The sequence below is a fragment of the Branchiostoma floridae genome, chromosome 10 (genome assembly GCF_000003815.2).
Source record: "Branchiostoma floridae strain S238N-H82 chromosome 10, Bfl_VNyyK, whole genome shotgun sequence".
In the NCBI taxonomy this organism is placed as follows: domain Eukaryota; kingdom Metazoa; phylum Chordata; class Leptocardii; order Amphioxiformes; family Branchiostomatidae; genus Branchiostoma; species Branchiostoma floridae.
Window position 1 is genome coordinate 7,141,284 of NC_049988.1, and position 15,295 is coordinate 7,156,578.

The 15,295-nt window shown below is 39.7% G+C and overlaps 2 protein-coding genes across 5 annotated transcripts in view; one reads left to right on the plus strand and one right to left on the minus strand.

Annotated features, from left to right (window-relative positions):
• The window catches only part of LOC118423924 (succinate--hydroxymethylglutarate CoA-transferase-like), a 64,763-nt gene that overhangs the window by 28,549 nt on the left and 20,919 nt on the right, over positions 1-15,295 (minus strand). The gene's annotated exons all lie outside the window — the stretch shown is intronic.
• LOC118423920 lies at positions 235-12,374 on the plus strand. 2 transcript variants are annotated; one of them, XM_035832234.1, is made up of 6 exons: positions 235-321; positions 2,913-3,025; positions 6,497-6,625; positions 7,197-9,287; positions 11,127-11,265; positions 12,021-12,374. In XM_035832234.1, the coding sequence occupies exons 2-5, from the start codon at positions 2,933-2,935 to the stop codon at positions 11,250-11,252; spliced, it is 2,439 nt and encodes an 812-aa protein (XP_035688127.1). In that variant the 5' UTR covers positions 235-321; positions 2,913-2,932; the 3' UTR covers positions 11,253-11,265; positions 12,021-12,374. The 2 variants fall into 2 exon arrangements, with proteins under 2 accessions (XP_035688127.1, XP_035688128.1); XM_035832235.1 differs by lacking the exon at positions 235-321 and having other exon boundaries at positions 2,859-3,025; positions 6,500-6,625.

The following is a 15,295-nucleotide window of genomic DNA, read 5'->3' on the forward strand; positions in this document are numbered from 1 at the left end:
GCGAGAAATTTTTTTTTTTTTTTACAAACTAACAAGTCCCCAGGGACTTACTGACGTACTCGGGACGCAGTGTGATGAGCAACTTGTTTGCGCATCGGATAAGACGCTTCACCAGTGTAACAGAGAAACTGCAAATAGAAAGTAAGCCACACCCTAACCTAATTAGAGCTTCAGTGAGCACTACTAAACACAGATCAGGGGACAGGTACTTTATATGTTTTGAACTGTTTTTAGGAAAACTTGGTCACTGACACTCAATATCCAGTTTATTGTGAGAATGATTCTTGATAAATCAAGAACCAGCCAGCAAGAAGTTGAGACGTAAGTACGATATTGTATAATTATCTTGTATGTTTATACATTGCCACACCCTGAAGCTTAGTAAGATGCTGGTAAATCCTTCTTAAGATTCACACATTCCTTTGTCTTGTCTTCTTCTTCTAGTTTGTGTATCCCCATCTTTTCATAGCTCTGTACACTAAACTAAATTAAACTAAAGAAGTGTTGTAGTGCTGAAGCAATGTTTTATTATGCTTCTGAAGAAAATGATATTGTATGCTTTTCTGTACATGCGTTGCTTCTTTCCATGTACTCTTTACTAAATTCCAGCAAGATTGTACTACTACCCCTATTAATTTTGCTGTGGTTTGTATGTTTTGATGACTTTTCTTGCTTTCTCCTCAGTTATTCTCCTGATGTATGTAAATACACTTAACACTTAAACTATGAAGAGATAAGTTCAACTTTTTGTAGTTTTATTCAGTAATTGTTGCATGCTGAATTATGTCATAATTAGCTACAATGAAGAACTCTCCAAGCAAAGGTTTGGCTCCTGCTGGTTTGTTGATGTGTTTAAGGCATTTTCATCAGGTTTTCTATTTTGTCTTGTTTTCACTATTTCTGAAAAAGAAAACGAGACAAAATAGAAAGCCTGATAAAAACACTCATCAAAAACCAGCTGGACCAAAATCACAGCTTGACCATGAAGAGAAACTATAAAGGAAAGCAGATAACTACTAAAATCATTTGACTGGAAACTGGCAAAAGTTCTGAACCGTCTCCAATAATCTCTTCTGTGTATGAAATGTCATTGATGATTCAAGTACAAGCGGATGTTTTACTGCAGGCTCTTGCACACATTCCCCAATTAGCAACCAATCGAAACACTTAAAGTCAAACTTCACGTTTTATGACGTCAACAAGACAGAGTTAGCAGCGTGTCGTTACCTCACTTCCTAAGCACTCTGGGCATTAAATGGCTCCATTTAGGCCCATTTCCTTTTTTCTTCCAATGAAAGTACTACACTCAAAACTCAAGGCTATTTTACACAAACATGCACAGGGTCATAGCAACAAAACTTCATGTTTCGGCCACATGAACACAAACTTCACGTTTTATGACATCAACAAGAAAGAGTTACCAGCGTGTCGTTATCTCATTTCCTAAGCACGCTGGGCGGTAAATGCCTCACTTAGGCCCATTTCCTTTTTTACATAGACATGCACAAGGCCATAGCCACAAAACTTCATGTTTTGGCCACTTAAACATGAGTGTAAGTGCTTAAAGTTTGGTTGTTAAATGGTTCCATTATTGACCATTTCTTTTTCCATTCCGAATTACTTTAAATTCAGACTAAAAGCCATTCCAAACTCGCTTTGCCGAATTCTTAAGAACAATTTTTTGACATCCAGACATTAGAGAGCTTTGTGCTTTCTCCTAGATAATTTTATAAAATTTGATATTCACATTAATTTGGTCTTTCATACATCAATACCGTTTATATCAGAAACATTACACACAGTTTGGCAATCTATTAGTAAAATAATACAGGCTATGTAGAAGTACTGAGAATCATTGATAATATTGCAGAAAACAACCACGAAAAAGCAAGCAGTGGCTAGACCACATTGAACTTCACTACATGTAGTTATCGAAAAAGCATCATAGTACACAATGTATGAGCCTTAGTCTGACGATGGCCACTTTACCTTTTACATAACATGGTAGTTGTTCTTGACGCCAAAACCATTCACCCACTGGACAGCTGCATAAAAGTCCCTCAAGTAGGTTTTTGTACTTTAGTTATCAAGTACATGTATTACATCATACCTCTAACAATTTGAACCCTCCATATGTAAGGTGACATTGGAAAGCATAAATATGTCATTGGAAAACCATTAATTGTGTAAGTACCATTTATGACACAGAAGAAGTGATCATTAGCGATCGTGCAAGCAGCCCCATTTAAATTCACTTAGCTCTAATTACTATATGGAAAATATGTGATGACTTGAACATTAATCAAGGGTTGTATGCACACACACAAATTGAACACTTTACAGATTCATAACTGTAATATCTCTTCTTGAAAGTCACTGCGATTATGAGTCCCTCGTTGATAAAAAGCTTTATCCAGACACACACACATGCAGGAATTAGGACTAAGAATGAAGGATTTTTAAAGGGGCCCTTAATTGGGACGTATTCTTAACTGCCATGAATAATTATCTAAAATCTCCTGATTGGGTCACGATTTTCAATGCTTTTGATGTTCCAAAAGTTTCCAACTACGGGTGAGATAGAAACTTCAAAAATCGTCATCTACGACACTACTCCACCAACCGGAAAATCGTCATCCCCAACACTTCTCCCAAAATAACTGCCCAGAATCGTATGTAGGGGATATCCTGTCCTGCTGTGACGTTCTCCTTAGCTATTCCTCAGACTCTTTGATTCAATCAAGTGTGGCCGGCTGACGTGAACTGCCCACACACAGGTAGGTAGTAATTATATGCAAATCCCATTAAGTCAGTAGCCAATCCCCATGCACTCCTTTAGACCCTTGCAGCATTGAAAACCAAGGAGGGTGTTGCGGTGTGTATTTAAGACTGAACAACTTTCCCCCTCACAGTGCACTGAGAGCTGAGAGAGATGGCAAGAAGACTCCGACAGTGCGAAGTCTGTGCGTTGCTTTTTCTGACTACTGCTTTGACGGTCCTTGGTCTTCCTACCACCATACAGAGGGTAAGTCCTTCAATGCTGTTTCTCTCCCTTTTCTTTCTCTATCTCCGGTCTAATGTCTGTTGTTCCCCATCTTGCGAGGGTTACATGTATTTGGACGTTGCAAGATGTTATTTCAAAAGTCTAGGAAATTCTATCAGTTTCGAGCCTACAGTTTCTCAAGAAGATGATAGCTAGAAGGACTTGAGTCTATCCGATCTTGAGCTTTGTCAATTTTCCCTTGTCAGATGCTCTTTTTCCTTGATTTCCTGTACAATGCCAACTGAAGGAAGGTTTGACAAGTCAAGGACTACAAGAAGCTACTAAGCTCGATAATACTTACTGTGCTGGTAATACTGTATACTGAATACCATTTAATCAGCTATCGCATGCCTGCTATAATGATTTGATATATACACCAAAGGGCAGTCCTTCCAGAGACTCAAAACAGAATTATAGACAAATCAATGTGTAATCAATGGCTCACTGCTTGACCTTAGGTTTTGTTGTTTGACCATCATGCAGGGACTTCTCACTTTGCTTCTCTGTTATACATGTTATACACCATTGTAACAATTATACATGCATGCTTTGGGCAATTTTACTGATCATGAGTTCCACCAAGAAACATTGATTACACTCATGTATGTCATATTCAAAAATTACGATATGCAGCATTAAAAAGTCATCGAGGACAATTCTACATGTAATTGGACTTGAGATCTACTATACTCTTGAACTTGATTTCATCAGTTTTGCACTTCTTTGTTGTAACATTTTCTAAATCTTGATCATACTTTAATCCTGGGCATTTCTGCAAGCAAATACAATCATGTACCAACATGAAAAGATTGTGCTTCATAGACTTACAGCCCTCCTCATGTAAGGAAATAAATTCGGAAAATCACAATTTTGCTGTCAGACGAAAGTTGAAAATATTCTTGAATCCAAATATTTGTCTTCTTTCTGTTTACATAACTTCATAACCTTTCTGAAAAGGGCTAAAATACAAAATTATCTGAACTTTACGGAAAGCCTGTCTACCGTAGCATGAAATTAAAGGTACTTACAGATGACCATCTGCAACATTTTTAACGGTTGTGATGTGTTGCGCAAGAGGTTCATTAACATTCGTCCGTACTAATGTGTCCAAATTTCGTTTATCAAAAACTGGATACTTCCTAGCTAAAACCTATCCGTTTTCTAGGGTTGCGTATGTGAGATGCACCCTATATATAGCACATGTATCCTGGTTGAAATCAGACTAAGATTTTGGACACGAATAATCATATTCGGATTCAACTAACCCTGGTATGAATGCAAATGGATATGTCCGGATTTACGCCATATCCTGATATATCCGGATATGCGAATCCTAGTATGAACGGGGCCTTATTTCCTGTATAAAGATCCTCTTTGCTCTATTGAAAAATCCCCTTAGGAGATACCTTGTACTTCCTTTTTCATATAGATTTACCGGTAATCAATGTCCAAAACAAAGAGACCTCGAGTAACAGCAAGGGGTTTTGAAATCCTGCAACTCATCGCTGTAACTACTGTATAACGTTACTACCGGTGAATGTGTCCCGAGTTTTAAATTAGAGCTACATGTAGGCACTGTTCACCAGGGTTCAACATATTTTCTAAAATTCACTAAGTCTTGTCCTATCAGGTAAGTACATAAAAAATTTACTTGCCCGAACCAACTTTTGAAATGCCGGAAATTTAAATAACATTTTTTCTTGTGTATGTGTTTTTCCCTTTCAGCAATAGAGTTCTTTTATCATTGGCTCTCTTTTTTTCATTGACCAATGCTCAATGCCATGACTGAAAAGTAACAAGTTTATTCAAATCTCACTCATAGGAAAATCTTACTTGCCCAATCGAGCAGGTGGGCTACAACATTTACTTGCCCGATGGCCACTTTACAAATGCCTGGGACAATTGGACTATTGGACTTGTCCAACCCTGGTTCGCACTTTGTTAAAGTATCTATTCTGATAGAGGGATGTTTGGTCAAGGACCTGGCCATTGGCGACCTTTCTGACATGTTGTGTATAGGCCATTTAAGCATGCCAAGCAAATCTTATGGAAGACATCAGTGTGCAGAAATGACATTATTCTTGGTATTTTTTTACTGTTAATCAACTTTCTATTCAACAAACCTACGAAATTGTATTTTCTGCACGTGTGATTCCATCTTGTTGACATCCCGGGAATGACAAATCATATTAGGCTGACAGCATCGTCTGACCTTAATTTCATGTCCTTTATTGTATGGCCTTTACATGTATAACGTAAGTCATAACATACAAGCTTCACAGTCACGCTGCAACAGTAATTGTACATGTCACGACATGACCGACTTGTCACACCTAACCTTGCATATCTAACTCGTTGATTAAAGCAACAGGTATATAGTGAGCCACCACTGTACTCGGCGCTCCACTTTACCATGATTAGAGCTGTTAATGTATTTATGAAATAACTTAATCCTGAAAATCTCTGGGGGCGGGGGGATGGTGCAATTAAGTTTGATTCATAAAAGTACACTAATATACAAATGTATCCAAATTAATAACCCAATTAATGCTTAATTCCTATTTCCACTTCATTGTCATTCCTTTCTCATATATTTTGACCTTAATTTTTTTTAATCATCTGTAGCCCTGTCCTTAAGCTTATTTATCAAAGGCTGTTGGTGTCTGTAGCTTTTGACAATGTCAATTGAAATGTCATTTCATAGTTATTTTCCAGTAAGCAGTATGCTATAAACCCCTTTCCAATGCCGTTGTGTTCCAACTCCCCTATACACGTACTATATGTTCTGACAACCCCATGTTCCAACACCCCTATGTTCTAAAAACTAAAAAATGTTAAATGTATGTTAGTGTCACTGACAAAAGATAAGCGGAAATTTGGTTGTTGGTTCACAGATTTATGAAACTTTAAAGTGAATATATAGCAAGCGGACAACATAAATCCAACGGGCAGTATTTCACTTCATAAACCTGAGTGCACCAAGGCTTACACATGCCATGGTCCTTGGGCTTTGTTTTCGTTTTGATTTTCCAGTAAAGCATATTTTTTTTATTGTGTTACAATTTTAAACTTTATATCCTTACACAAAATCAAGCACTTACCAACATGCTTTCGATCAATCCTTATCAAGTTGAAATGACCCAAAGCCTAAATCACACATCTGGACCGGAAGCGTGACATCAGCAAAGGGTCAAAGGGGCTTGGTAGTCAGTATCAGCCCCCGTCTCGGTTGAGGGAAGGTTGGTGGGCTCTGATGTAAATGGCTTTGTTTTGTGTATGAATATCAATTTTAAAATTGTAACATAATGTTGACTACCATCATAGATTAACTTACATTTAAGTATATTTTTTATCTTAAGAAAATCCGTGAACCAACAACTAAATTGGTGTGGCCTAATGAACTTACTGTATACGTGTACATGTACGACTGTTTCAATGGTTATTTCCCAACAGCAGAACGATTGGCTATTGGGAAGTGACCTGCAACACCAGCCCAGCAGGGGGATAGTTGACGAGCAGCTATGGGGACCAATCAGCCACTACAACTACGTCCTTCCCGTTAGAGTCACCAGGGGATTCGGGGTAAGTAACGTTTGCACTTTAAATTCAATATTCGCATCGCAAGTAAAAACATCTGGGAGAAAAGTAAAGAAAACTAGAGATTACTCCTTGGATGATGTAATTTAAAGGTAAAAAGCTGTGCAAATTCAAATTAATTTACTCTCTGGAGATTCCAAACTGGATGCAGTAGTAGAAGATAAAATTCAGCTCATTCACAAGATTACTTTATTTTTGCAAGATTAACTTTGTGTAGAAATGCATTCCTTTTAATAGAAAAATAAGTCTTGGAGTAACAACTTGTGATGATATCGAACTTGTAATAGTTTGCCAGTTTTTATGATAGAACAGGATTAACAATGATGGTTATTACTACATTACTACATTTTCTACAGTTTTTACATTTTCTACCCAACATCTTCAATGGGTACTATAGGTAGTTGTGTTACCCGAGGCAAAGAAGGTCATCAACCATGCAATGATAGTGAAATTTTGAGATAATTTTGTTAGCCTCTCCGTCTTTCTAATTGCTTTATATATAACCTATGGCAATTGTTCAGTAGATTTACGATACAATTTTGATGTGTTGGCCAAGGGAAGACATTACAGTCCCTGGCAAACATTCTCACGCCTTTGGGTACAGGGCCGCAACAAGGTTGCCCGTAACTCCCCACAACCCTGGAACGACGAAGACGCAAACACCGACCTCGAAGCGACCCCCCACGAAATCCAGACAAGAGCAAATCCGTGGCAGAAGTACGGAAAGTTGTGGGTGAACGGTGCATCGAGACAAAACAAGCGAATCTCGACCAATGAAGATGCAACAAGCCCCTTGGGAGGAAGTAATCTAGATGACCTTGAAGTAGAAATAAGGTCAAACCCCTGGAATAAGTTTGCCAACATGTGGGTTAAGGGGCATGGCAAGAGGGGCTTTGACACAGTTCCAGCCTTCTCTGAGCTCACGCCATCAGATCCCACAAATATCGATAAACGACAGGTTACCAATCCCTGGAATACGTTTTCTAACTTGTGGGTCAAGGGCACGGGGAAGCGATCAGCCGACGTAGTTAGCGATTCTCAACTAGCTGAGCTCTCTGACCTGTTGGCTGAGAAGAGAGCAGGAGGGAACCCGTGGAATAGGTATGCTAATATGTGGGTTTCGGGCGTATCGCAACCACGCGAGGGTAGATCGAGTCCATGGAATACCTATTCTCAGTCTTGGGTATCTGGGAAGGGGAAGCGTAGCCCTTGGGGCAAATATGCCCATCTATGGGTGGAAGGTCAATCCAAACTCAAGAGAGGACAAAACCCCTGGAATGACTTTGCCCATATGTGGGTGGGGGGGAAGTCGAAGCCAGGCAAGCGAGAGGGGGGCGAACTAGAGGACCATGTGATTGATCTCAGAGCGAACCCCTGGAATGATTTTGCCCATATGTGGGTAGGGGGGAAGTCAAAGCCAGGAAAAAGAGAAGGGGAACTAGTAGAAGACCACGAGATTGATCTAAGAGCAAACCCCTGGAACCAGTTTGCCCATATGTGGGTGGGAGGAAAGTCGAAGCCAGGAAAACGAGAAGAAAGGGAACTAGTAGACGACCACGAGATAGACCTAAGAGCGAATCCCTGGAACCAATTTGCCCATATGTGGGTGGGGGGAAAGTCGAAGCCAGGAAAACGAGAAGAAGGGGAACTAGTAGAAGACCACGAGATAGATCTAAGAGCGAACCCCTGGAATGATTTTGCCCATTTGTGGGTGGGAGGTAAGTCTAAGCCAGGAAAAAGAGAAGAAAGTGAACTAAAAGACCACGAGATAAATCTAAGAGCAAACCCTTGGAACCAGTTTGCCCATATGTGGGTTGGGGGGAAGTCTAAGCCAGGAAAACGAGAAGATGGGGAACTAGACGACCATCTGATCGATCTAAGAGCAAACCCTTGGAATCAATTCGCCCATATGTGGGTGGGCGGGAAGTCAAAACCAGGAAAACGAGAACAAGGGGTACTAGAGGACCATGAGATCGAACTAAGAGCGAACTCCTGGAACAAGTTTGCCCATATGTGGCTTGGGGGGAAGTCTAAGCCAGGAAAACGAGGGGAGAGTGAACTAGAAGACCACGAGATAGATCTTAGAGCGAATCCTTGGAACCAGTTTGCCCATATGTGGGTAGGGGGGAAGTCAAAGCCAGGAAAACGAGAAGGGGAACTAGTAGAAGACCACGAGATCGATCTAAGAGCGAATCCTTGGAATCAATTTGCCCATATGTGGGTGGGGGGCCAGTCAAAGCAAGTAAAGAAGTCTGAAACTAGCAAGAATCAATCCGAGGAAAGTGATGGTCCACAGGACAGTAACATCGAAAACCAAAGTGAAAAGCTTGAGGATAAAAGCATAGATGAAAAAGCAATGCAAGGTGAACCGCAAGATGTTACCAAGAAGTCCAGCCCTTGGCAAAACTATGGAAAAATGTGGGTGGAAGGACAGGGGAAACGAGATTCCATCAACGGAGACCCGGTCGAAGAGAGGTCCTGGAATAAGCAGGCACAGATGTGGACAAAAGGGATGAAAAAGGACCCGACAATATCGAGGGAAGGGAGTGAGGAGAGCGAAGGCGTTGAGACGCGTTCGGACCCGTGGGGCAAGCACGCTCAGCTCTGGACACAGGGTCAGTCCAGGCGACAGAAACGGAGCCTCGAGGTCAGTACGTAGCGACATGTGGCGCCGGCGCAAAGTGCATGCTATCGTAGACGCATGCTATAGAGGCAGCGGCATCCGTAGAGCATCCTATGTCCAACATAGCAAATTAGACTTTTAGTTGCATCATTTCATACAGAAGAAGCTTGTAGTGCTTGAAGCTCCAACATTATAGCAATATTATGGCAAACTACATGTAGATGCCAGTAGTAGCATACAGTCATGTAGTTGGTAAGACTAAGAGAATGCCAGACATGCATGAAGAGAGACACTTGACGAGCTAGAAGCAACAAACAACCATTTTTCTAATTACCCCATCAAATTCTTGGTTTCATAGAAAAATGCTTGTAGACATGTAGCACTAGAATGCCATATAAATCGTTTACTGCATGCTCTGAACATGCTACATTGCTTGAGGCATGCATACGAATTTTTAGTACTTGTTGTAGACTACATAAAACATTATAAAAGCCAACTAACTTGAACAATATATGATTGGTGAATGTAAAGTTCCATCAACTTATTTCATTTTGCAAACCTACATTGTGATGCTGCTAAGGCAATTGTTCTTATCTTGGATCTGGATTTGTTTTATTGTGATTTTTTTAATTCATGGGCAGATAGAAATAAAGGTTAATCTATGGGTCATAAGCTTTCAGTTTTACTGTTTATAAAGATACTAAGTGTTGATTTCATACAATAAAAGCCTTGATATGCCACCTTGGCATACCTCCTTGCAAAGTCACCTTGGAAGTGGTAATTCCACACTTTAAAATTCAATCTGTTGCATTGCATTATACATTAAAGGAATCATTCAATATGCATGTTGCAAAGGCAATAGAAAATTCCATCATTGTTGAAGCATTCTGAGTTCAAGTTACATCCCAGGCAGCATTGTTTAATACAAGAAGGGCATCATTTTGCAAGATAAATGTAGCAGAACTAAGATAAAATCCATTACCACATTCCGATTCAAATGGCAAATAGGTCTCCGTAGATAAGATCGCTGGTTGCATTCCTTGATACAACATGCTATCCTGAACTAAAGTTGAAGAAGCAATGAAAAATCCCATGTTCAACATGGCAGAAGAAATCATTAAATGTATATGTTATGACACTACAGGGCAAGGAAGTGCATATGGATCAGAAGAACTTGTATCTAGTATAACATGTACTTGGTACAAAAGTCCACTTACTGCAATAAAAAAAAATGAATCAAGTATATAGGCCCAACAGTGTAATATCCTTGTTTCCATTCTCTTCATCTGCCATTTTTGCTACAACTTACATTTGTACAGTCACTTAAAACTTACAACACAGAAGTACAACACACATACCTTTTCAACTAGGAAGAACAGTAACTGTTATGGGAATATAACTGTTGCTTCTTTAACCTTTAACACACCAAGGTAGCCATTTGGCTACACATTCTCTATAATTGGCTATGGGATTAGGAAGCTGGGAGGTTAAATGTGTCCTGTCCTTGGTGCTGAAGTGTTGTAAACGTGAGAGCCGGTTGGATCACTGTACAATAAAGTCTTTCTGCTCTGTTGCTAAATCTGCTTCACTGACTTTAAAACCCAAGTCTCATATGGACTAAACACCTTTTACTCGGCACCTGTGACAAGCATATGATGTACATGTACATCAACAAGTTTTGTACTCAGGAAGAAAAACAATAAAATTATTTGCAGTTAAAAGAGTAACTGTGACAGAATGCAAGACAGAGCACATGATGTGTTTGCAGTGAGAGTTCATAGCAGAAAAAAAAATACAAAACCACTGCAAACATGCTATGATTTACGTACAGTGATAAAAAGGATGTTCCTGTCTTATTTGCAGAGCCGAGGACCAAGACGACCATGGACCACATGGACGAAGTTGTGGATCGGCGGGACAGGAAAAGGCGAGAGGGTCGCTCGGAGCATCCGGGAAGACAGGAGGACGGGCACTGACTTCGGCTTCTGACATTCAAACAAAGGTCAGACGCCTGGGGCATCTTAACATTTGCAACACTTTTTTCCAGGAAACCCTTTTTCCAGGACATACTTTTCCAATGGAAGATTCTTCCATTTTTCAGTGTTGATAACTGAAAGTGTGGTTTAAATTGATTTTTGTTTGATAACCTGGCCAACTGAATCAGAAAAAATCTGGACCAACTCTTGAAATTGTAGGCTAATTTACTTCATACAATATATTAATGGTCAAAATGGCCCTTACCTATTAATAGATACCACAGTCTGGCACATTTCCAAAATGGTACCTTGCCAAGTGGTCTTTTTTTTTTTTTATACATACTTTTTTCACAGGATGTGATTTTTCACACTAAAGGTACAAGTATCATATCATGGTTTTTACTGATATCTATAAAATCCTGTTTTTATGTTTAAGGAAATCATATTCCATTTCTTCTTCTTCTTCAAAACAAATAAGACCTGGACCAGATGGCTATCACCATGGTTACTGGAGGTGTAAGAGACACCTTGTAGTATTTGGTTACATAATGTAGCAAGTGGCAGGACAGGGGCTGGTTACCATTATGATATATGAATGTGTTTCAGTATTAATAAACAGAGCGGTACTTTGTTATGCTAGACCAATTTGTGAAGGTAAACATTATGAATTTGCTTGCAATTGCTCCCATAATTTCTAGTTGTTGCTTTTAACAAGTTTCTCAGTGCAAGGCCACATAGACCACTTTTGGGTTTTGCTAAAAAGTTGCTCTCCCTTTTTTAGATGATTGAATCAGATGATGACGAACTGTGATGTGCTGCACCAAAAGATGACTGAAGACAACCCAGACCAAAGGAGATTCCTCTGAACTGAATACATTCCTAATGTACAAAAGGAAAAAGGACTATTTTCAAACATATAGCAGAGGCAAGCTCATGTACGTAAGCATTCTGTGATTCAGAGGCAAGATTGTTTGCCTCATTCTGAGTCGAGAAAAGCACAAAGACGTACAAGTTGTAAGGCATTATATATCAATATTGCCTAGAGGTGAATGATGGAAAATACTACAAACAACATCTGCAAAGTCTGCAGGGATAATAGGAAATAAAAACTCAGCAGAAGTTTTAAAGAATCTGGTGGTTTCTTGTTTTTTATTTTGAGTCTTGTTAGTAATTTATCAACAATATATAACAATTTATGATGGGGTTGAAACTTGAAAGTATGAGGTATAATTATAAGTTGAAATATGATACAATGTAGGAGAAGCAATATACTTTTTAACCTTCTCCCGAATGCCTAACTCAGTAACCAATAGAAAATCAGTAGCCAACTTCGTATTCGGTGTTCCAAAGGCTTGAATTTAACTAGAGCCACATTCAAAGAGCCTGTATTCATGAATGATTTGTCAAAAACATGAACAGTCAAACCTGTCTATAGCGGCCACTCAAGGGACTGGACAAATGTAGCCACTATAGACAGGTGGCCACTATAGAGAAAATGCTGATCAATTGACCACCATGATTTCAGTACCCACTGATCTTTCTCACCAAGTAACATTGTCTCGATCGTCTTAAAATTCAACTGACCCTGCCAAAGTCAAATCTACCGAAAATGATTGATATTGCCACGCGCAATGTTGGTAAATTTACCAAAATGACCCTGTCGGGAACTCGAATCCTTGCATGTATGGCCGCAATATGCAGTGTTTCTGTATCTACAGGACCGGGAATCATCTGGCCGTGTTGGAGAGGTGGCCGCTATAGACCATTTCTTAATGCTTAGGTCAATGGGAAAAATCCAAGGGACCGAGAAAAAGTGACCGCAATGGCCAGGTGGTCGCTATGTAAAGGTGGCCGCTAATACAGGTTTGACTGTACATCTCTGTGTATCGTTTTGAGCAATTGCCCATGTCTGAGCAGGAAGTACATTTGTATAGGTCAGAATCAGTTGTTATTTCTTATGTGGCTACCCAAACCCAGGGCAGAATTTTACAGGGTAGTTTGTGCGGGTAGGCATGAGCGAGGAAGGAGAAGCTAATTTTTACACAAGAGACAGTCTGTCTCTTAGCCTCTACATGTACCTCACAACAGTGGCTTAAAACCTATGACCTAGTTCCATTTCTTACATTTCTACTTAAAACTGTCCAGTACAAGCTAATATCATTACCTAGACTTTTACTGACTAAAGAGTAACCTGGGGAGTAATTTAAAATCATGTGCATTTTTCAGGATTGACCCGTGTGGCTAATTACCAGTAACGATTGCAGCTACTCTAATGAAGCCAGGGAAAAGGAAGAAACAGCAATTTGTGCTAATGAACAATTATTACTTGCATCCTGTAGGGACGACCCATGGGAATATTGGACTAGTCCAAAATCCCCCTGTCCCCAGATCTCTTGGGCTTGTACTGAGAAATCTCAAACAACTGCTACAACTTTCTGTACAAGGGGTGATCAATAAGTTTTTGGCCTCATCCAGAAATAACAAGCACAACTCAAATTTCAAAGCACAAGTTTGAAGCCTTTTATCAATATCTTTCAGATTTCAAATCATTGCAGTCATTACTTTCCAGGCAATGTCTTTTTGAAAATCAGTAGAAAAGTTGCAATAAAAACATAGTTGAACTGTGTTCAGACATGTGTGGGTCCAGTTACCCATGCCATAAATTCTTTGAAGATGTTGTTAAATGTTTGGTAAGGATTCCCTTCCTATTTCAAGTAGAAAGAAGCGGGTGTCTGACTTTCAAGCAGAGCAAGTTGACCCGCACACCTCAGGTCACAGCTCAAGTGTCCATGTTTTTCTTTTCTCTCTTTAATACCTACCAGATTACAAGACTTTATATTTGACATCTATGCTTTGGCATCTGAGTTGTGCTTATTATTTCTGCATGATGCCCAGAACTTATTGATCACCCCTTGTACATAATTCTAAGTTACGTGATGCACACTGGTGCATCAAAGCCAAATCATTTTTACACACTTTTGACAGATTAGCTGATGAGAGGCTCTTTGGGTGTCACTCCACAGTCAGAGAAAGCCATGTAAAGTGTCTTTCCTAAGGAAACAACATCAGGGGCATGGCGTCAGTATAGAACCCAGAACCTCTTGGTTCTGAACCTCTTGGTTCTGGGCCCAACACACACCAGTTATGCCACACTGGTGCTAAACTCAAAGGAAGCAAAAGATGTATTTTTCGTTTGTTTGTAATTTTTAGGCCAACAAATGCCAAGAACTCTTTTCTTCAATTTTCCATTTTGTTTTTTGCGTTTCGTCGCCCTCTGGCGACGAAACGCCATGTGTTGGGTTTTACCTTCAGTGCTTGCTTCGATGCATGGATGCATGCATGCTTGGTTTGGTTCAACACTGTGTCGCACAGCATGAAGACCTTCCATGTTTGTTGTTCAACCATTGCCTTATATGGCAAGACCTGCAACATTTCATGTTCAGGCTTTGCCTTATATGGCAAGGGAGCAAGAAAAGCCAGGCAACCTGGATTTGCACGATACACATGCGACCACATGCAACTGCTACAACTGTTTGGAAATACCATTGCATTGTGGTTTCGGACTTCAATATCCTGGAAAATGGCCATATAACATCTATTCCACAAGATTGCACAAGAAAAAAAAATGATTTTATCAAGAAAGCGACCGAAAATCGACATAAATAATACTATGTAGTGAGGTTAAAGCATAATGTACACTCCCATACTATGCACGCAACAACTTACCTCAATTGGTAAAGTCATAGGCCTTCGGATCCGAAAGTCCCTGGTTCGAAACCGAGAGTGGATTTTTTCTTTTTTCTTCTTTTTTTCTTTTTAAATATTGAATCTTTTTATTTTTATTTTAGTATTCATTTCATATATGCAAGGCCTTTGTCTTATGAACAGGACTTCATAGATTCCAAACCCGGCATTCGAATTTTTCTGTTCATGGTAATGGAAAATACCGTGCAGCGGCTCCTATGCGCGGTAAGATGATTCTCCCAAAACACTCGCCACTAAACTACTATTCATGATGTAAACAGAGGCTCTTGATGTTGTTTGCATGAAACTCCA

Bases quoted from the DNA above. Each gene is read 5' to 3' on its own strand.
- LOC118423920 (XM_035832234.1), top strand. From the start codon at position 2,933: ATGGCAAGAAGACTCCGACAGTGCGAAGTCTGTGCGTTGCTTTTTCTG. The intron at 3,026-6,496 runs GTAAGTCCTTCA...ATTTCCCAACAG, and splicing joins TTCCTACCACCATACAGAGG to CAGAACGATTGGCTATTGGG. The intron at 6,626-7,196 runs GTAAGTAACGTT...GTGTTGGCCAAG, and splicing joins GAGTCACCAGGGGATTCGGG to GGAAGACATTACAGTCCCTG.